Raw genomic sequence first — 22747 nt, 5'->3', positions numbered from 1 at the left:
GGAAAGAGTTTCAAGAAGGAGGAGGTAATCAGTGGGATGGAGTGTTCAAGAGAAGCCCAAGCTTGGGCAATGCCAGGCTTTGGGGGATCCCTGAGAGCCGGCTCAGGGATGCAACAAAAGGTACGCAGCAAGGGGTTCAGAAGAGAGTGGGTGATGGACAAGAGGAGGTGTCTCTGTCCTGAATTTTGGCTTTTAGAGGAAAAAGAAAGCTGGAGAGAGGTCAGCAGCGGCAAGCGATGTTTTCCTTTTTTTTTGTTTTGGCTTCCTTCTGTTTGGTTTAGGATGGTGAAGCTTATATATACCTGTAGGCAGAGGAAGGAATTGGTTGAGAAAAAGAAATGAAAATGCAGAACAGAGAGGACTTTTTTCCCCACAGCAGTTATTGCCCTTGGACGTACTGTATATTTACTGGATGCCTTTACTATCTGTTTTCCCAACCAGGAGAGAAGCTGTCCTATTCACAGTGGATCCCCAGCAATAACCCGGCAGGGATCAGACACTCGATGAGTACTTTCTGTATTGAAATGAATTCACAGTGTTCCTGCGGATGCCTGGTGCTTAGGTCCTGGGAAGAGAAGGGTTCATGGGGCCCAAGGAGGGGCTTCTCTCTGATACTGCCGTGAGGGGAGGGGGAGAGAAAAGGGAGTCAAGAGCAAGGAGAGGAAGGAGCTCACACCCACATCTTCTCAGAAAATTGTGTGTCAGGGAAAATGGGCCACCCATGGAGAATAACCTTGACTGTGGTTATTCCCTCCTCTGTGTCTCTCCCGGAAGCCTCCCAGGCGACTGGCGTGCTTCAGGAAATAGCTACTCTGAGCGCAGACAGGAAAAATATCCCCAGGGGTCTTGAGGGGTGAAGTAAGGCTTTCTTCGGGAGTTACCATGAATCCTGGAGCTGGCCCAGGTGGGGTGTAAGAGGTGGGCAGGGAGGCCCTTAAAACCAGCTGGGCCCAGCTCCTGCCTCTACTCCAGACCGAGGACAGAGAGAAGGTGTCACTGGTGAGGGATCTCATTCTGGGGGCTGCCTTGCCCGAGGCGGGTGGGACCAGGTCGTATAGAGGGACGGGGCTGTGAGAGGAGACCCCTGGCCCCCCATGGCCTCCCCCAGATTTCGGGGAGGTCTCAGTAGCACCTTCTGTATAGTGGGGGCTTGGTGCTGTTGATCATTTCCATCCAGGAGACATGAACTGGGATGCGGGGGTGGGTGGTCCTGGGAGCAGGGAGGCTGCTGTATGTAGACTTGGAGGACCTGTCTCTCCAGTGACCTGGCCACTCCCTGGCCCCCATGTCTCCATGCTTCTGTCAGGCTGTCTGTCCCCACTGTCCCCACCTCACATTACCGCAGCCAGAGCTCCACTCCACAATTATCTCTTGGCCTCGCTCATTTTCCTCCGTGGTTGCCTGATAAAAATATCCAACCCCACATCCTTCTGCTGGGAGCCTGCTTTGGGATCCATTGATGGTCCACTTTCCCGGCCTCCAGAGCAGCTATTTCAATGCCTCTGCCACGTCCTCTGTGAGACTTCTTTTGTGCACCTTCAGACTCTTCTGTGTGGGACCTGGCACTGCTCCCTCACGTCAACAGCCATGTCCCAAGATGATCTAATGTGCACCTGGGATTTTGGTTTTCTTCAGGTATGGTGAAGCCAACAGATCAGGAGATGATTGCATTTTAAAGCTAGTTTGTTACAGTTTCCAAGAGAAGGGGACGTACCACACCTAGCAGGGCCACACAGAAAAGCACCAGGGTTGATCATTAGACAGAAGAAATGAGGGAAAGCATGGCCCAGAGCCTGCATTGTGTTTTCTGTGGCTAAGGCAAGACAGGCCAGGGTAAACAGTTTAGGACAGGCTAGCTTGAATAATTTCAGTGGACTTCAGGCTGTAGGGGTAGTCCCCGGTGGTCTGGTCCCAGCCCTGGGGTGGTTTAGGCCAGGGGAAATATTGGCTGGGAGTGTGAAGTTGAGATAGAGGAAGTGGCTGGACATGGGAGTTTAGGATCGGTTGGTTTGCACTTGAAAGCCACGTTCATAGGAGAGTCTTTTGCTTTATCTAGGGATTAGCTAGTCTTGGAGGGGCTGTCTCTTTCCAGCCCGGCAAGGTCCCCAAGATGTTAAAGTGTCATGAAATATAGAAAATGAACAAGATGATTAGTACACAGGGGCTGTTCAGAAGCAGTGGAGTAGGGTCAGTCAAAGGAGTAGATTCACAATCCTGGGCTGAATCCTTCGGCAACTCACTTTCCCTTCCTGAGGCTCCATTTCTTCGCCTGTAAAGTCAACAACTGCTATTCTTTCTTTCAACAAATGACTGTTAAAGGGCAGACACTGCCAGCAGGTTTCACAGTGTACCCACGTGTTAGGGTCATTTGCAGGTTTAAGGAGACAGTGGACAGTGTCTGGCATGTCTTAGGTGCCCGGTACATGGTAGCTGGTGTCCTCCTCCTGTCACAGCTCCAGGAAGCAGTGAGGAAGATTGGCTTGGAAGGGTAAGGTCTAGGGTCATTTTCCTTGTCTGTTTAGAGCCCTCAGAGTGGAGGCTGTGGGCAGACAGAACCCTCAGGAATGTTCTTGGAACTCAGAGGAGCTGCTGGACAAAGGATGGCATGGAGAGGCCAGCCCAGCTGCTGGGAGCCCTGGGGAGTTGGAGGTCGTGTGTTTGGAGCCAGGCCACAGGAGGTACCAGGGGTCCGGGGCAGAGCTCTCAGAGTGACCACGGAACTCAGGGATCGGAGACAGCAGGGCATCGGAGTGGAATCCTGGCAGACTATAGGTCAGCTGAGCAGCTCTGGGTGAACAAGGACTTTGCGACGCAGAGAGGGAAGGGAAGCAGGCAGCCACTGGTAAGGAACTCCTAAGAGGCCAAGTTAGAATCCATCACTGGCTCCGAGACATAAGGAATTCCCCTTGCCTTCTGGGTGTGAGTTTTTTGGACTTGTGGCTAGTGATTCATGCGTTTGTCAAAGGTAGGTGCTGGGGAGGGAAGCTGGGGCCTCCAGGCCCATGGGGTAGAGCATGTGAAGGACCCTAGCCCACTCCGCTCAAAGGGGAACACATCCCTCTAGGGAGGGAGGATGTATGGGACAGTGAGCGACGTGCCAGGCTTGGGTCTGAACCTCACCTCCACTTTTTATCAGCTGCGTGAATTCTGGCAGGTTGTTTGAGCTCTCTGAGCCTCCATTTCTGCACTGGCAAAATGAGAACTGTTGGGGAGGAAGACATTTTCTACCCTTCTAAGTTCTCCTGGCTGGTCTAAGGATTAAATCGACATGAGATAGACTAACAGAAAATCAAACAAAAGTTTAGTAACACGTACACATGGGAGAGACCCAGGAAAACTAAGGAACTCACCAAAATGGCCCAAGCCCTTATCTTAAATACGATCTTCTGCTAAAGACCAGAGAGGATGTTGGGGGTAGGGGTTTGGGACGTCAAATGGGAGGAAGGCAATTCACACAGAGTTGGAAAAGCAGATGTTTGTTATGCAAATGTTTGCCGGGCCTGCAGAGACAATGGAACACAGGGTCGACTCTGGTTTCTAGGCCCTGTCAAGTTTCTCCAGCCACAGCTATTCCCATATTCCTTGCAGATACCTCTGTAATAGTTCTATGCCTGGAACAGACCCTTTATCTAAATTCTTGAGGCAGCTAAGGGAGAGGTAAAAAGAAAGACTCCCCTAATCTTCTGTTTCTTAAAATTAATCAGCCTAAATTCATCCTTATGCCAAAGAGACACACTTTGGGGTTCAAATTTTGCTCCCCTACAGAACAATGATACCTACCCTTCAGAGCTGTTGTGAGCACCCGGGGTCGACTTATTTTTTTAGGTAGACATGGTACCTGGGGCCCATGAAAATGTTTTAATTTTAAATTCTTTTAAAATCAGGAGAAAAAATAATATAATATAATGAATGTATAAGAATGAATCCAGCCTGGACTGTATTTGTTTTTATACCAACACAGCTGTAAAATATAATTGAAAAAGAATTTCCAGGAAAGAGCGATTGTGTTGGGGGTATTTGCCATGGGAAAATTCTCTCCCATCTCTAATGGGTTCAACAACCCAGGGTGCCCCTCTCCTCCCAGGGACCCCTTGGGTCATCAACTCCTTGAGGTTTTTGCCTCATCTTTTCTAGCTGCTGTTGCCTGTTTACTGCCCAACATGAGAGGGTGGGGCCTGGTGGGCCATGGAGTGGCCCTCCCCAGCCAGGAGTGGGTCTGAATGGGCCATGAGGGCCTCTCCTGATCGACATGTCATGGGCTGTGTTTTCTTTTCCAGAACCCTGCAGATGAAGGGCCTCCTCACACTGGCTTGTTTCCTGGCTTGCAGTAAGTGCTTGCCCCCGAGACCTCTGAACTTTGACCTTTCACCCCACAGGAACAATAAGGTAGTGGAAAGGAGACCAGTCTTGGAAGTCCTGGCGACCTGATTTTGAATCCTGGCCCTACCCTGACCATGTCGATTTCAGCAAGAGCCTTGGGCTCTCCGAGCCTCTGTCTCCTTATCTGTGACAGAATAATAGTCGATGGGTTGGGCTGCAGCAGGATTCTAGGAGGGGATATGGAAAGATTGTGCCATGTGGAAGACATGGGGCTTGTAGACATGGGAGGCAGATTTTTTACTTTGATGCCAAATAAAATACGATAAAACTATCACAACACAAGATCCTTATATAAATATTCCATTCCACAATTCCTGGGCATTCTCTGCTCAGGCCTGTCCAGGTTTTCTACATGTCCCACCTGCTGCCACCTCCCAGCTGGAGGGAACTGCCCAGCGTGGGGGGAGCCTGGCTTTAGGCCTCCCCTGCAGCCCCATCACCATGTACACAACCTCTGACAGGCTGTCCTACTGATGCCTTGCCAGATCCCTGGAGACTGCAGGGAGAGTGGGAGAGTGCCTCTGGCTCACTGCAAAACCCTGGGCAAGTCACCTTCCCCTCTGAGCTACAGTTTCCCAACTGTAAGATGAGGGAGCTGGCTCCAGTGATCTCTACGGGTCCCACACTGCTCTAAGATTCTGTGCCTCCCGTTCCAGATGGTGTCAACTGCGGGGAGGGACGGGTGTATCATCAGGAGAGACAGGAAGTGCCTGTCTGCCTGCTTCATACTGATACGATATTCATTATCCTTAACATTTCTTGGTCACTTACTATGTGTCTGTCACTGTGCTGGAAATTTACATACTTTATCTTTTTTCAACCCTCATGACATCTCCAAAATTTAGGCGTTCATTTTAGGCTCACCCCCACCCCCGCATTTTGCAGATGAGGAAACTGAGGCTCTGAGAGATGAAGTGACCTATTCAACATCATACTGTGAATTAGTGGCAGAGCTGGGATCATCCACGTCCAAACTTCTAATCCCTTCTCTATCTGTTTGCCCTCACGTTTCTCATTCCTCTCCCATGAATGGGGAGGATAAAAAAGGGACACATTGGTCCCTCTGAGCCTCAAGGTGAAAGAAAGGGCGGGAGCACGTGGGAAAGTGGGCCTGGAGCAGGTTTGCCTGGGCTGTCTTTCAGGTGTGCCTGCTGTCCCAGGGAGCTTGCTGCAGCTGAGGGTGATGATTGAGAAGGTGACTAGGAAGCCCGCCCTGATGAGCTATGGCTTCTATGGCTGTTACTGCGGCTGGGGGGGTCAAGGAACCCCCAAGGATTGTACTGATTGGTGAGTTAATTGTCATAACTGCCCTTTATGCTCCAGGCTCTGTATCCACATTATCTCATTTAATTCGATATCAATTCTGAAAGATGAGTATTAAAGCACCATTTTATAGATAAGAAAACTGAGTCTCAGAGAGGTTAACTGACTTGCCCAAGATACGTCTAGTAACTCCCCGAATCTCAGTGCCTAATATATCAGTTGATCTATCACTACATAACAAACCACCCCAAAATGTAGTAGCCTAAAGCGATGACAACCATTTATTTTGCTAAGATTCTGCCAGTTGGGCAGGGCTTGGCGGGATGGCTTGTCTCTTCTCCACCTGGCTTCATCTTGGGCCGCTCCGCTGAGGCTGGGTGATCTGCTTTCTAGAATGATTACTCCTGTGGCTGGCTAGTTGTTGCTGTCTGCTGGCTGGGAGCTCAGCTGAGGCTGTGGCCCAGGGGCCTCAGTTCCTCTCACTCAAGCCTCTCTAAGGTTGTCTGGACTTCCTCACAGCACGGTGCCTCTTGGGTTTCAAGAGTGAGTGTTCCAGAATGGCATGACAAAAAAAACATGGCGTTTTTGTGATCCAGCATCAGAAATTCTACTGTGTCACTTCCACTGTTCTCTTCGTCAAGGCAGTCACAAAGCCTTTAAGAGAGAGGGGGCCTAGTTTCCACCTCTTGATTGGGAAGTGGCAATGTTCTAGAAGAACATGTGAGATGGGAGACATTGCTCTTTGAAAAATACAACCTGCTGGGTTAACAATTCTTATACAGCTAGACATGTATAAGGGGATGGGGGGCTTAAACAAATGCAGGGCAAATGGTTGGAGCCAAGCTTGTCACTGCTGGAGTGGGAGTTTACAGACCAGACAAGCAGGGACAGGAAGCTAGAATGATCTATGTGATAATGGATTAGAGTTGGAGACTTCAGTATAAACTCCTAGTTAGCTGAATATAGATGCAGATGGTTACATATAAAAATATGTAGAGATATGTGCAATTGCGTGGGTTAATATAGACACATATATTTTTTGCTCTGTCGTCTGAGAGGCCCTAAAAGAAACAATACCCCAGAAGCAATAAGCAGCACCTAATGCCCAGACCTGGTTTCTGATACCATTCTCCAATAAGAGGAACCAAGGCTCCTTGGAGAGATGGCTGATCCTAGGACTAGGGCAGGAAATATACAAGATGAACCTGGAGCTTTTTGTAGTGCCCCAAATTAAGGAAGGGCTCAAACAAAACAAACCCAAAGCAAACCCCTCATTGATAGGAATATGTCAAAGAGCACAGGAGCCAACTGGGAGAGCCCCCAATGGCCAAAACTGGAACAACGTGGGCAACAAAATAAACCCATAACCCATCTTATCATGACAAAAACATCAAAGAAATCCCAGTAGGAGAGCATCCTACAAAAGACTTGACCACCATTCCTCAAAATTGTCAAGGTCATCAAAAACAAGGAAAGTGTGACAAACTGCCACAGCCAAGAGGAGCCTAAAGAGACAGGACAACTACATGTAACATGGTGTCCATTACTGGATATTGGAATAGAAAAGAACATTTAGGTAAAAACTAAGAAAATTTAAAGAAACTATGGACTTTTACAATTAATGAATCAATAGTGATATATTATTACTTAATTAGTTAACATTTATTTAATAATGTATCAGTATTGGTTTTTTAGCTGTAACAAACGTATTATACTCATAAAAAGTGTTGCTAATAGGGGAAACTGGGTGTGGGGTAAAAGGGAGCATTTGGTACAATCTTCTCGATTTTTCTGTAAATCTAAATTAAAAAAAAATGCAGTTGCCCACAGCTATCACAATTGAAGTTTAGTCTTTGCTCATTTGACCATGTGAATCACATATAAATTCCAGAACCCAGGTTTCTCCTGTCTTGTGACTTTCCCCATGGCCTCAGAGTCCTTGGCTGGGGCATCTCCATCCAGCTGGGATAGGGGGAGAGAGAGTGGAGGACAGAGTGGGAATTTATTTTTTTAACATCTTTATTGGGGTATAATTGCTTTACAATGGTGTGTTAGTTTCTGCTTTATAACAAAGTGAATCAGCTATACATATACATATGTTCCCATATCTCTTCCCTCTTGCATCTCCCTCCCACCCTCCCCATCCCACCCCTCTAGGTGGTCACAAAGCACCAAGCTGATCTCCCTGTGCTATGTGGCTGCTTCCCACTAGCTATCTATTTTACATTTGATAGTATATATAAGTCCATGCCACTCTCTCACTTTGTCCCAGCTTAACCTTCCCCCTCCCTGTGTCCTCAAGTCCATTCTCTACGTCTGCGTCTTTATTCCTGTCCCACCCCTAGGTTCTTCACAACCATTTTTTATATTTTTATTTTTTTAGATTCCATATATATGTGTTAGCATATGGTATTTGTTTTCCTCTTTCTGACTTACTTCACTCTGTATGACAGATTCTAGGTCCATCCACCTCACCAGAAACAAATCAGTTTCGTTTCTTTTTATGGCTGAGTAACATTCCATTGTATATATGTGCCACATCTTCTTTAGCCATTCATCCGATGATGGACACTTAGGTTGTTTCCATGTCCTGGCTATTGTAAATAGAGCTGCAATGAACATTGTGGGACATGACTCTTTTTGAATTATGGTTTTCTCAGGGTATATGCCCAGCAGTGGGATTGCTGGGTCATATGGTAGTTCTATTTTTAATTTTTTAAGGAACCTCCATACTGTTCTCCATAGTGGCTGTATCAATTTACATTCCCACCAACAGTGCAAGAGTGTTCCCTTTTCTCCACACCCTCTCCAGCATTTATTGTTTCTAGATTTTTTGATGATGGCCATTCTGACTGGTGTGAGGTGATAACTCATTGTAGTTTTGATTTGCATTTGTCTAATGATTAATGATGTTGAGCATTCTTTCATGTGTTTGTTGGCAATCTGTATATCTTCTTTGGAGAAATGTCTTTTGAGGTCTTCTGCCTATTTTTGGATTGGGTTGTTTGTGTTTTTGATATTGAGCTGCATGAGCTGCTTGTAAATTTTGGAGATCAATCCTTTGTCAATTGCTTCATTTGCAAATATTTTCTCCCTTTCTGAGTGTTGTCTTGTCGTCTTCTTTATGTCTTCCTTTGCTGTGGAAAAGCTTTTGTTTCATTAGGTCCCATTTGTTTATTTTTGTTTTTATTTCCATTTCTCTAGGAGGTGGGTCAAAAAGGACCTTGCTGTGATTTATGTCATAGAGTGTTCTGCCTGTGTTTTCCTCTAAGAGTTTGATAGTGTCTGGCCTTACATTTAGGTCTTTAATCCATTTTGAGCTTATTTTTGTGTATGGTGTTAGGGAGTGTTCTAACTTCATTCTTTTACATGTAGCTGTCCAGTTTTCCCAGCACCACTTATTGAAGAGGCTGTCTTTTCTCCATTGTATATTCTTGCCTCCTTTACCAAAAATAAGGTGACCATATGTGCATGAGTTTATCTCTGGGCTTTGTATCCTGTTCCATTGATCTATATTTCTGTTTTTGTGCAAGTACCATACTGTCTTGATTACTGTAGCTTTGTAGTATAGACTGAAGTCCGGGAGTCTGATTCCTCCAGCCTGTTTTTCTTTCTCAAGATTGCTTTGGCTATTCAGGGTCTTTTGTGTTTCCATACAAATTGTGAAATTTTTTGTTCTAGTTCTGTGAAAAATGTCACTGGTAGTTTGATAGGGATTGCACTGAATCTGTAGATTGCTTTGGGTAGAATAGTCATTTTCACAATGCTGATTCTTCCAGTCCAAGAACATGATGTATCTCTCCATCGGTTTGTATCATCTTTAATTTCGTTCATCAGTGTATTATAGTTTTCTGCATACAGATCTTTTGTCTCCTTAGGTAGGTTTATTCCTAGGTATTTTATTCTTTTTGTTACGATGGTAAATGGGAGTGTTTCCTTAATTTCTCTTTCAGATTTTTCATCATTAGTGTATAGGAATGCAAGAGATTTCTATGCATTAATTTTGTATCCTGCTACTTTACCAGATTCACTAATTAGTTCCAGCAGTTTTCTGGTAGCATCTTTAGGATTCTCTATGTATAGTATCATGTCATCTGCAAACAGTGACAGCTTTACTTCTACTTTTCTGATTTGGATTCCTTTTATTTCTTTTTCTTCTCTCATTGCTGTGGCTAAAGCTTCCAAAACTATGTTAAATAATAGTGGTGGGAGTGGACAACCTTCTCTTCTTCCTGATCTTAGAGGAAATGGTTTCAATTTTTCACCATTGAGAACGATGTTGGCTGTGGGTTTGTCATATATGGCCTTTATTATGTTGAGGTAAGCTCCCTCTCTGCCTACTTTCTGGAAGGTTTTTAACATAAATGGGTGTTGAATTTGTCAAAAGCTTTTTCTGCATCTATTGAGATGATCATATGATTTTTCTCCTTCAATTTGTTAATATGGTGTATCACATTGATTGATTTGAGTATGTTGAAGAATCCTTGCATTCCTGGGATAATCCCCACTTGATCATGGTGTATGATCCTTTTAATGTGCTGTGGGATTCTGTTTGCTAGTATTGAGGATTTTTGCATTTATGTTCATCAGTGATATTGGCCAGTAATTTTCTTTCTTTGTGACATCTTTGTCTGGTTTTAGTACCAGCGTTATGGTGGCCTCGGAGAATGAGTTTGGGAGTGTTCCTCCCTCTGTTATATTTTGGAAGAGTTTGAGAAGGATAAGTGTTAGCTCTTCTCTAAATGTTTGACAGAATTCTCCTGTGAAGCCATCTGGTCCTGGGCTTTTGTTTGTTGGAAGATTTTTAATCACAGTCTCAATTTCAGTGCTTGTGATTGGTCTGTTTATATTTTCTATTTCTTCCTGTTTCAGTCTCAGAAGGTTGTGCTTTTCTAAGGATTTGTCCATTTCTTCCAGGTTGTCCATTTTACTGGCATATAGTTGCTTGTAGTAATCTCTCATGATCCTTTGTATTTCTGCCGTGTCAGCTGTTACTTCTCCTTTTCCATTTCCAATTCTATTGATTTGAGTCTTCTCCCATTTTTTCTTGATGAGTCTGGCTAATGGTTTATCAATTTTGTGTATCTTCTCAAAGAACCAGGTTTTAGTTTTATTGATCTTTGCTATTGTTTCCTTCATTTCTTTTTCATTTATTTCTGATCTGATCTTTATGATTTCTTTCCTTCTGTTAACTTTCGGGGGGGGGGGGTTTGTTCTTCTTTCTCTAATTGCTTTAGGTGTAGGGTTAGGTTGTTTATTTGAGATGTTTCTTGTTTCTTGACGTAGGATTGTATTGCTATAAACTTCCCACTTAGAACTGCTTTTGCTGCATCCCATAGGTTTTGGGTGGTCGTGTTTTCATTGTCATGTGTTTCTAGGTATTTTTAAATTTTCTCTTTGATTTTTTCAGTGATCTCTTGGTTATTTAGTAGTGTATTGTTTAGCCTCCACGTGTTTGTATTTTTTACATATTTTTTCCTCTAACTGATATATAGTCTCATAGCATTGTGGTCAGAAAAGATACTTGATACAATTTCAATTTTCTTAAATCTACCAAGGCTTGATTTGTGACCCAAGATATGATCTATCCTGGAGAATGTTCCATGAGCACTTGAGAAAAATGTGTATTCTGTTGTTTTTGGATGGAGTGTCCTATAAATATCAATTAAGTCCATCTTGTTTAATGTATCATTTAAAGCTTGTGTTTCCTTGTTTATTTTCATTTTGGATGATCTGTCCATTGGTGAAAGTGGGGTGTTAAAGTCCCCTACTATGAATGTGTTACTGTTGATTTCCCCTTTTATGGCTGTTAGTATTTGCCTTATGTATTGAGGTGCTCCTATGTTGGGTGCATAAATATTTACTATTTTTATATCTTCTTCCTGGATCCATCCCTTGATCATTATGTATTGTCTTTCTTTGTCTCTTGTAATAGTCTATATTTTAAAATCTATTTTGTCTGATATGAGAATCACTACTCCAGCTTTCTTTTGATTTCTATTTGCATAGAATATCTTTTTCCATCCCCTCACTTTCAGTCTGTATGTGTTCCTAGGTCTCTTGTAGACAGCATATATATGGATCTTGTTTTTGTATCCATTCAGCCAGTCTATGTCTTTTGGTTGGAGCATTTAATTGATTTACATTTAAGGTAGTTATTGATATGTATGTTCCTATTACCATTTTCTTAATTGTTTTGGGTTTTTTATTGTAGGTCTTTTCTTTCTCTTGTGTTTCCTGCCTAGAGAAGTTCCTTTAGAATTTGTTGTAAAGCTGGTTTGGTGGTGCTGAATTCTCTTAGCTTCTGCTTGTCTGAAAAGGTTTTAATTTCTCCGTTGAATCTGGATGAGATCCTTGCTGGGTAGAGTATTCTTGGTTGTAGGCTTTTCCCTTTCATTACTTTAAATATGTCCTGCCACTCCCTTTTGGACTGCAGAGTTTCTGCTGAAAGATCAGCTGTTAACCTTCTGGGGGATTCCCTTGTATGTTATTTGTTGTTTTTCCCTTGCTGCTTTTAATTTTTCTTTGTATTTAATTTTTGATAGTTTGATTAATATGTGTCTTGGCATGTTTCTCCTTGGATTTATCCTGTATGGGACTCTCTGCACTTCCTGGACTTGATTGACTATTTCCTTTCCCATATTAGGGAAGTTTTCGACTATAATCTGTTCAAATATTTTCTCAGTCCCTTTCTTTTTCTCTTCTTCTTCTGGGACCCCTATACTTCAAATGTTGGTGTGTTTAATGTTGTCCCAGAGGTCTCTGAGACTGCCTTCAATTCTTTTCATTCTTTTTTCTTTATTGTGCTCTGTGGTAGTTATTTCCACTATTTTATCTTCCAGGTCACTTATCTGTTCTTCTGCCTCAGTTATTCTGCTATTGATTCCTTCTAGAGAATTTTTAATTTCATTTATTGTGTTGTTCATCATTGTGTGTTTGCTCTTTAGTTCTTCTAGGTCCTTGTTAAACGTTTCTTGTATTTTCTCCATTCTATTTCCAAGATTTTGGTTATCTTTACTATCATTACTCTGAATTCTTTTTCAGGTAGACTGCCTATTTCCTCTTCATTTGTTAGGTCTGGTGGGTTTTTATCTTGCTCCTTCGTCTGCTGTGTGTTTCTCTGTCTTCTCATTTTGCTTAACTTACTGTGTTTGGGGTCTCCTTTTCACAGGCTGCAGGTTCATAGTTCCCATTGTTTTTGGTGTCTGCCCCCAGTGGCTAAGGTTGGTTCAGTGGGTTGTGCAGGCTTCCTGGTGGAGAGACTTGTGCATGTGTTCTGGTGGATGAGGCTGTATCTTGTCTTTCTGGTGGGCAGGACCACGTCTGGTGGTGTGTTTTGTGGTGTCTGTGACCTTATTATGATTTTAGGTGGCCTCTCTGCTAATGGGTGGGGTTGTGTTCCTGTCTTGCTAGGTGTTTGGCATAGGGTGTCCAGTACTGTAGTTTGCTGGTCATTGACTGGAGCTGAGTCTTAGCTTTGAGATGGAGATCTCTGGGAGAGCTTTTGCTGTTTGATACTACATGGAGCCGGGAGGTCTCTGGTGGACCAATGTCCTGAACTTGGCTCTCCCACCTCAGAGGCACAGGCCTGATGCCCAGCCAGAGCACCAAGACCCTGTCAGCCACACGACTCAGAAGAAAAGGGAGAAAAAATAAATTAAATTAAATTAAATTAAAAAGTTATTAAAATAAAAAAATTATTAAAAATTTAAAAATAATAAAAAAAGAAAAAAAAAGAAAGAGAGCAACGAAACCAAAAAAGAAATCCACAAATTATAACAAGTGCTAAAAACTATACTAAAAAAAACCCAAAAAACAAAAACAGACAGACAGAACCATAGGACAAATGGTAAAAACAAACCTATACAGACAAAATCACACAAAGAAGCATATACATACACACTCACAAAAAGAGAAAAAGGAAAAATATATATATATATGAAAAAAAAATATATATATATAAAAAGGAAGAAAGCAACCAAATCAATAAACAAATCTACCAATGGCAATAAACTCTAAATACTAAACTAAGATAAACATAAAACCAGAAACAAATTAGATGCAGGAAGCAAACCCCAAGTCTACAGTTGCTCCCAAAGTCTACCACCTCAATTTGGGATGATTCGTTGTCTGTTCAGGTATTCCACAGATGCAGCGTACATCAGGTTGATGGTGGAGATTTAATCCGCTGCTCCTGAGGCTGCTGGGAGAGATTTCCCTTTCTCTTCTTTGTTTGCACAGCTCCTGGGGTTCAGCTTTGGATTTGGCCCCACCTCTGCGTGTAGGTCTCCTGAGGGTGTCTTTTCCCTTTTGAGAAGTCTGAGGTCTTCTGCCAGCGTTCAGTAGGTGTTCTGTAGGAGTTGTTCCACATGTAGATGTATTTCTGATGTATTTGTGGGGAGGAAGGTGATCTCCATATCTTACTCCTCCGCCATCTTGAAGGTCTCCTAGAGTGGGAGGTTTTTATGGGTAGGTCTAGAAGTGCTGTACATTTTCCAGGGTGCCAGCCTCGTCATGTGACCACACATACCTGCAAGTGGGGCTGGGAAATGTAGTCTCACCGTGGGCCCAGGAGGAAAGAGCTGGTCCGTGAACTGGTACATGTGTGGGACAGGCTTAATGGAAGAGCAGAAAGGACTCAGCCATATTATGAGATTCTTTCTTGGTCAGATCTCACCAACCATTGTGGCCTCTGCTCAAGGGACAGGCCCCTTCTGCTCAGGATCTAAATCTCTTGCATTGACAGGTGCTGTTGGATGCATGACCACTGCTATGCGCAGCTGGAGAAAAAAGGCTGCAATGCCTTGACACAGGTGTACAGATACAGAGTTGCATGCGGCCTGGTCACCTGTGGTAAGGCTGGGGCTTCCATTCAGGCCACTGGAAGAGCCTGGGTCCCTGCTGCCTCTGAGGTCAGGTGCCCCAAGAGGTCAGCCAGTCTATATCTTGTGGGGGCAGAGATGGGGGCAACAGGGGCAGGATTATTGCAGCTGAATCTGACCTCTAGGGGGCGGGCGGAAACATCTTAGACTCAGCATGTATTAGGAGTCAAGTGCTTTCCATATGTCCTTTTGCTTGCTGTGGGGTGGCTTTAGTGTCCCCACTTTACAGATGAGGAAACAGACTCAAAGGCTTGCCAGTGCCCACAGCTAGAGTCGGGATTCAAGCTCAGGTCCTTCTGAGTTCAAAGCTAAATCTGGGGATGGTGTCTCCTCTCTGAGAACTGAAGTTCCTCCAGAGACAGGGCTGTCTCCATCACCAGACTGAGAGCTCCCAGTCTGATGGGGAGGGAATGCGTGTCCTCCATCAGACTGGGGACTCCCTGAGGGCAGGATTGGTGTCTCCCTCAGCTGAAACCTCGCCCTGGGCAGCAGCTGTGCCTCTTCCATCAGGTTATGCACCCCCAGTATAGAAGCTGTGCCTCCCACATCAGACTGAGGGCAGGAAGGAGACTGGGGAGTCTGCTTAGGCTGGCAGCAAGTCCTGACTGAAGCAAGTCCAGAGTCAGTGTCATAGAGCATCTCTTCTTCCTCATCCTGCATTTGGTGTCCTGTTTGCAGAACGTGGGTCCCTCTGCCAGATGCAGCTCTGCGCCTGTGACCAGCATTTCGTCTACTGCCTGAAAAGAAACATAAGGAGCTACAACCCTCGTTATCGATACTTTCCCAACTTCCTCTGCATCTAGTCGCCTCAGTGAGCTCCTCCTGGACCAAGATTCTTACACCCTCTCCTACAGCACAGAGCTTACCCGCTCTGCTGGAATCCCCAGAGAGGCTCCCAGGTCTGGGACCTCATTCTCTCTTGATGTTCCACTGGGCTCGGAGGAGGCCCACAGCCACACTTCATCCTCCAGAGTTCCAGGAGAGTGACTCTGGTCATTAGACTCGGCAAGGTCAGGGTCCCTGGCCTCCACTTGTGAGATCAGCTGCTCTGGTGCCGAAAGCTCGCCCTTCACTCCAGGCCAGCTGTGTTTCTCCTCATCCCTGAAGACAGCCCTGCTTCTCCAGGAAGGAGGCCTTCCTGGGATGCATTGACTTTTCAGTTCTGCAGTTGGGTTATCACTACCATCCTGTAGAGAATTTTCACTGAAGTGGAAGCAAAAGTGACTCCATAATTCTGCCACATAGATATTAAATAAAATTCCTTCTCAAGGCTAATAATAACCACACAGGTATTTCCCCTGCTGTGGAGGATTGCCTGCACCTCTTTCTCGGCTGTTGGGGCACCAGACCCAGCATTAACCATGTTCCCTCAGAGGAGGAAGGTACAGATTAGTAACTAGAAGGTTTCCTGGGATGAGTACCAAGCCTTCTTTGGGGCTCATCTCCTTAAACCTTGGGTCCACTCGAGCCAAGCACTGGACCTCATTCTTCCTCCAGGGAGTGGGGAGAAGATGATTGGCAATCGTGCCATCTTGGGCTTCCAGACCAGAGAGCACTGCATTTGAATGCCAACTTGGCTTCTCCAGCTGTGTGGTCTCAGGCTCATTACTGAACCTCTCTGATTTCTGGTCTCTTTAAAAAAGAAACTGTACGGCTTCCCTGGTGGCACAGTGGTTGAGAGTCCACCTGCCGATGCAGGGGACACGGGTTCGTGCCCTGGTCCGGGATGATCCCACATGCCAGGGAGCGGCTGGGCCCGTGAGCCATGGCTGCTGAGCCTGCGCGTCCGGAGCCTGTGCTCCACAGCGAGAGAGGCCACAGCAGTGAGAGACCTGCGTACCAAAAAAAAAAAAAAAAAAAAAAAAAAAGAAACTAATGTTTTTTGCGAAGTAAATTGGGAATCCCAAAGCTACCTTGATGATGACCTGGCAATGCTGAGGTTCTGGGATTTCACAGAGCAAGACATTAAAAAAATAGAGTTCAACTATGGGGTTTAAAAAAATAGAGTTCAGGCTTCCCTGGTGGCGCAGTGGTTGAGAATCTGCCTGTTAATGTAAGGGACACGGGTTCGAGCCCTGGTCTGGGAGGATCCCACATGCCATGGAGCAACTAGGCCCGTGCGCCACAACTACTGAGCCTGCACGTCTGGAGCCTGTGCTCCGCAACAGGAGAGGCCGCCATAGTGAGAGGCCCGCGCACCGCGATGAAGAGGGGCCCCCGCTTGCCACAACTAGAGAAAGCCCTCGCACAGAAACGAAGACCCAACACAGCCAAAAATAAATAAATTTATAAAAAAAAAATAGAGTTCAACTATGGGGTTTATTTTTACCAAGGAAGGACACTAAAGAACCTACCTCATCTATCTATTCATAAAAGAAAGGGTGTTCTAATACCCTGACTGCAGGAAGAAATGACACATCCCAAAACAAAGGAGAGTCCTTTCCAAGAAAGGACATTTGGCTTCTTTCCACTGACAAATCCCAAAATAACCACATGATAAATGGGATCTATATTTAAAAACCTCCAATGTTGAACATTTTCAAAATAAAATTTAATTTTATGCAATTACCCTGAATGTACTAGTGTTTTCGAAAAGTTTGCTATGGACTTGCGTCTAAATTTGACAATGTAACAAAGAACGCAATTCAAATGTCCAATTCGCTCATGAAATTTTTTTGATCAGAGCCATTTTCCAAATCCATTTTTAAATAGGTGTGTAAAGGAAATTGGGAGCTTCACTCTCGATGCCATTTCTCTTCAATTGTGATATTCTGGATGATGGAGAAGAGACCTCAGCCCAGGCTTCTCCCTTCTCCCGTCAGGGTCAGGTGGCAGGCAGGGTGGTGTCTTGCTGGTAAGCTCTGCAGGAGGGGACTGCATTCAGGCCCCTCTTACCAGGGCATCCAAGTAAGCTCAAAGCACTGGTATTCAGACAGGCATTTGTGGATGAGGGATGTTGCAATATTATGAAAGCAACACCACAGGCTGACATGGGTTTGAGCTGGAAGGGCTCATGGAGAGCCTTCATTTATCTACCAAGAAGCTGAGGCCCAGAGAGGTTAGGAGACTTTCCCAAAGTCACACAGCACATCAATAGCAGAAGTAGGTTTAGAGCTCAGATCCTGGTTCTAGACTCTGGGTTCTGACCACTTTCCCACTGTCTTCAACTCTGGCCCCAAAAGAGAAAAAATGGAACCTGGAGTGGCTCAGGGACTCACCCACATTGGGAGTTCTTAGGAGAATCCCCTGGATTCAGCCTGAGAGCCCGCTCTATTTCTTCTCTGCTCTGACTCCCTCTGGGGATTCCAGAGTCTGTCCTTTGGTGGTTAGACTCGCTGGTGCACTGGTTTCGTCCTCAGTAGAGGGGACCCCACTGAGGTCCTCCATGGTGCTCCCCTGCCCCACTCTCACTGCAGTGAACAGCCACGGGGAAATGATGGAGTCACGCGATCCCTGTAACCTGGGAAGAGTTGGTCTCCTTGACTGCTCTCTTTGACTATTCCTTGGCTGTAAAGAGAACCATCGGGAAGGTCTCCCTTTCAAAATCACATCCCCCACCCTTTCAAGGGAGATACTGAAATGTACAGACCAGACCATAAATGCCTCCCTGGATAGATCTTTATACAGAAGTTGGCAGATGACACAGATACACAGACACTTAAGGACAGGTTGCCTTGTAAGTACAGGCCCTCACTGGCATTTGAAAGTGGGCTTCATATACAAATGGGACCCCCTCAAACATGAAAAATCATCTCTAGAGCATACGTACATGGGGGGGGGGGTGTTAATTATAGCTGTTACCAAACTGAAAATGCACAAGAGACCCAGCAGACCAATGGTTGCTGAGTGTGTGCAGGTAGAAATGTCACATGAAAGATTTCACAGGGCCCTACTGGTAAAGCACAGGGCAGACCCTTAGGATTTTGGAGCAAAGCCCCTCCATCCGCTGCAGATAACTGTTCTCCTTTTGAGAAACAACATCTGGCTTGCTAATGGATCTTCAGGGAGACTGGATTCTTGACCTCGGGTTAACAAGTTACCATGAGACTGGCTGTTATCTGACCCACCAAGTTATGAAATTGGGTGTGCATGGCAGCAATTACATCATCACATGATAATATGTGAAACTGGACCTAAACAGGTGCTGAAGGCCCAGGTGAGCTGCATAAGTAAGGGGCACAGAGGTCCACGGCCTCTAGACCTGCTGTATTGTCTCCTTTTTCTTAATCTGAACCAGTGACTTCATGCGCGAGTTCCCTATGACCAGATGCCCAAGGAAGAAAAAGTTCTGGGCCTGTCTTACAGATGGTTGTCCACGATGTGCTGGCACTCCATGAATGTAGACAGCTGCAACATTACAGACCTCCTCTGGGGTGGCCCTCCTGTCATGCAGAAGCTGTGTTCGTGCAGCTAACCTTACATCTCAGTATTTAAATCAGAGAATATCAAAAGGGGGTTACGACCCAACTGGAATAGAAATGACCATGACCCAAAGATGTGTAAAAGGACTTGGTATCCTCTTTAGGGGATGTTAGTTTGTTTCAAGTTGTACTCATTATGTTAGGCAGAAACAGGATTTTGCTATTGTCTTTATTTGGAGGTTAAGAATGATTGAAAGAGATGTGTATGGATGCCAGGTCAACAAGGGGTAGACTGTCATGGATCTGTACTGTCACTTAGCTATGCTGAAGCTGTATTTCCCAGAATTTCCATCCCTGCAGAGTTCCAGGTTAGCATGGGTCTCTTAAGAGATGTTTTGCCTGAGATTTGGAAGCAGAGGTGGACTAGACGTCACTTGATTTGTACAATCAGAAAGTCGGAGCCTGGCATGGGATGCATTTGCGGCTAATGCACGTTGTCCTTTATCTGCTGGGCTCACTGTGTTGGTGTGGCAAAGAAGCCAGGGCTGCAGCAACTCTGGGTCCTGCCAGATCGCCTCCTTTATCTTCTCTGGGTGAAGTCTTGGAGGTGGTGAGATGCAGAAGGGTGTTCTAGGCTTTCCTCTTGGGCTCCACCCATCCTTTGCAGTTCCAGTTTGCCCTGCCACTTGGGCTGTAAGACTTCAGGCAGCAGCAACAGCACAAAAGGGAATAGCCTCTCACAGACTGTTTCATGGGCTCCCAGCATCACAGAAAGACAAATCCCTATTAAAATCCCTCATTTTGGGCTTCCCTGGTGGCGCAGTGGTTGAGATTCCGCCTGCCGAGGCAGGGGACGCGGATTCGTGCCCCGGTCCGGGAAGATCCCATGTGCCGCGGAGCGGCTGGGGCCGTGAGCCATGGCCGCTGAGCCTGCATGTCCGGAGCCTGTGCTCCGCAACGGGAGAGGCCACAACAGTGAGAGGCCCGCGTACGGCAAAAAAAAAAAAAAAAAAAAATCCCTCACTTTATATCTAGGTACCTCTTAGTAGTTCTGCCACTCTGACCAAACCCTGGTTGATAACAGCGGGATTCCGAGTGCCTAACAGCGTGCTTGCCACATGGCAGGTGCTCAACAAGTGTTTGCTGAATGAATAAGTGACTGAATGAACAAATGAATGAATGAATGAGACACAGTCCCTACCCTCAAGGAGTTCACAGACCAGTGTGGGAGCAGAGAGAACTGAAAAGTTGGGCCGAAAATACAGTGGTTGTGTCATTTTGACCTCCTTGGTGGAGCAGTCTGGACCAGATCTGGGCTCAACCTTTGGCCTCCCAGTCACTGATGTCTCCCTGGTCTGGGCCTGCACTGGATGAGGGGATGGGCACTTTATTAGACAGCCATGCTAGGTGGTATCCTCAGAGGGCCGGGGGGATGGGAGAAGATAACTCAGTGTCCTAATGTCCACTAGGGGAACATGGACTTCCTGCATGGCTTGCTCTTGAAAATGAGGTTCCAGCCGTTGAATGTGTCCAGAGGCTGGCTGCAGTTGACACAAGGGCAACTTCTGGTCACTCCTGCAGATCGGCTTCTGGCACTTGCTCCTGGGACCTGTACCAGCCCAGCAAGGAAACTGGAGTGCTCACCTCCGGCTAGCCAATCAGAGAGACCCAACCCATCCCACCCAAGTGGCAAGAGCCTCCTTCGGGAACCTTAGAAATCCTGCCACCTCCTGGGAGCCTCCCAGGATGGTGACAGAATCCCATTTCCTGCTAATTTCCGAAAGCCACAACTATAGGATAAGTGAACTCCTGGCAGGGTTTGCTACTATCAATCAAGTGTCCTCTATCCATCTATTCTATCATGCGCTCCAATTACATCATTCCCTTCCTCCAAGGCCTTCAATGGCTCCCTATTGCCAAATTCTTCAGTCTGACACTTAATGGCCTTTCAGCCTGTGGCTGTATTGTGCTTTCAGTTTGCTCTCCCGATTACTCCCTACTTCCAAAAACATCTGTTCTTCGAATCTTGCCCTATGCTTTCCACTCTGCCTCCGCTCATGCTGTTTCTTCCCTTCTGGAATCTTCACCCCCTATCTATAACTGTGAATTGCATCCTTTTCTTATCAGTAATAATAATAAAAGCTACCACTTACTGATTGCCTACTATGTGCCAGGGACTTTCATAGAGGTTATCTCATTTGATCCTCCCAAATAACCCAACAGGTGGTGGTGATTATCCCATTTAATGGATGAGTAAATTGAGGCTGAGCATGTAATCTTGGCCATGCAACCAGAGAAAGGCAGAGTGAGGGTTTGAACCTGAGACTGTGCAAATCCAGAGGCTGAGCTCACAGGGGCAGGGCCCATGCCTCATTGCTCTCAGCACTCCCTGCCTTGCTTGGTACAGGACCTGGTACAGAGGGGGCGCCTGGTAAATGTCCATGAGTCAGACCGCCTGCGCATTGCTGCCTCATTTGCTTCCATCAGTGCTGCCTTAGATCACAGACACCCAGAGAGCAGGGGTCACATCTACGTCTTCTCAGAAACCACAGCCCAGAGTCAGAATTAGGAACTCAATACAGAAAATCGGGTTTGGGGGGAGCCCGGCCACCGAGACTCCCATGGATCAGTGAAACCTGATGGACACAGAAGTGACCCAGAGGCACTGAGCTTCTGAGCCCTCCAAGAAGCACAGTATGACCCTGTCTGGCTGTAGGGATTTTGAACCCCAAAGCATCCAAATACCTCCTACACGCTCACCTGGGTTAACATTCTATTAGTCAGTATTTTGGATAACTAGAAGTATTGGGAACTAGACACCAGATTCTAGTCTGACTTTGCAAACGTCCTGGGTATCCTTAGGCAGGCCCCTTACCCTGCCTGACCTCAGCTTTCCCACAGGCGCAGGTCTGAGAGATAATTTTCACTGTAGCCCTGCTCCATTAGTGGATCGTGACATGAGTTTAGAGGGCTGCTTCTGGCTTGTGCACATGTGCGTACGCTTGTGTGCATGCACATGTGTGTGCATGCTTGTGCTGATATAGCACAAGTCATAAAGTGCTGCTTCAGCAAACTGTGTTTCTATCCTGGGAGTGTATATGTGGGTTGACTGGGTCTGGGTGTCAATTTTATTACATTGTGCGGGTTGCCATCAAAAGGATTTGAGAAACCCTTGTTCACATGACCTCTCAGGGCCCGCCTGGCTCTGAAGTTGCAAACATCTAAGTGGCTTCCGTGTCTTAGCCTTAATTATACGAAACCCCATAAAGTCTCCCATGGGGCTCGATGTCTGACTCCCTCACGCTTCTCTTCAAATATTAGATTTGGACTAGGCTTTTGACTGTGGATCTCCAAGCCTGTGATAGCATCAGTCCCTAAATATTCAATAACTACCCAGCAAAGGAACAGGACATAAGCACAGGTGTGTGGCACCTGACTGGAAAGCAGAGATCCAAGCCATGAGTTTCAGTCATGGGGAGCTAGTGTGTAAGGGCTTTGGGATCCGAGAGGGACTCATGTTGTACCTCTGCTATTTCCTCGCCACATGCCTTCTGGGCTGTGATCTCATTCCCTAAGCCTCAGCTGTCAAATGACTAATAACACCTTCCTCGCTAGGTTGTTGGGAATATTTGATGATATGATGCACATAAATTACGCTCTGCAGTGCCTGGCATACAGTAGGCACTCAATAAATGGCACTTGTCATGGGAGAGTACCATTAAACACAAGCCCAAGAGTTCTGACTCCAAACACAAGTCCTAGGGGCCAAGGTTGGTGTCCAGGGCAGAAGGTGGTCCTCTCCTCGTCTTCCCAGGCTGCCCCGTGAAGCCCTTACCACACTGGATGTGGCAATTGGTGATG

The 22747-nt window shown here is 45.8% G+C and overlaps 1 protein-coding gene across 1 annotated transcript; it reads left to right on the top strand.

Moving 5' to 3' along the window:
* Nucleotides 1–4287: 4287 nt before the first annotated feature.
* On the top strand, nucleotides 4288–15328 carry LOC103073038 (calcium-dependent phospholipase A2). Its single transcript, XM_007459314.1, has 4 exons — nucleotides 4288–4327; nucleotides 5523–5667; nucleotides 14390–14496; nucleotides 15204–15328. The coding sequence occupies exons 1-4, from the start codon at nucleotides 4288–4290 to the stop codon at nucleotides 15326–15328; spliced, it is 417 nt and encodes a 138-aa protein (XP_007459376.1).
* The last annotated feature ends 7419 nt before the right edge of the window (nucleotides 15329–22747 follow it).

Source organism: Lipotes vexillifer, unplaced genomic scaffold, assembly GCF_000442215.2.
Source record: "Lipotes vexillifer unplaced genomic scaffold, Lipotes_vexillifer_v1.1 scaffold496, whole genome shotgun sequence".
Classification (NCBI taxonomy): domain Eukaryota; kingdom Metazoa; phylum Chordata; class Mammalia; order Artiodactyla; family Lipotidae; genus Lipotes; species Lipotes vexillifer.
The sequence above is the reverse complement of the archived record's forward strand: the minus strand, read 5'-3'. Positions and strand labels throughout refer to the sequence as shown.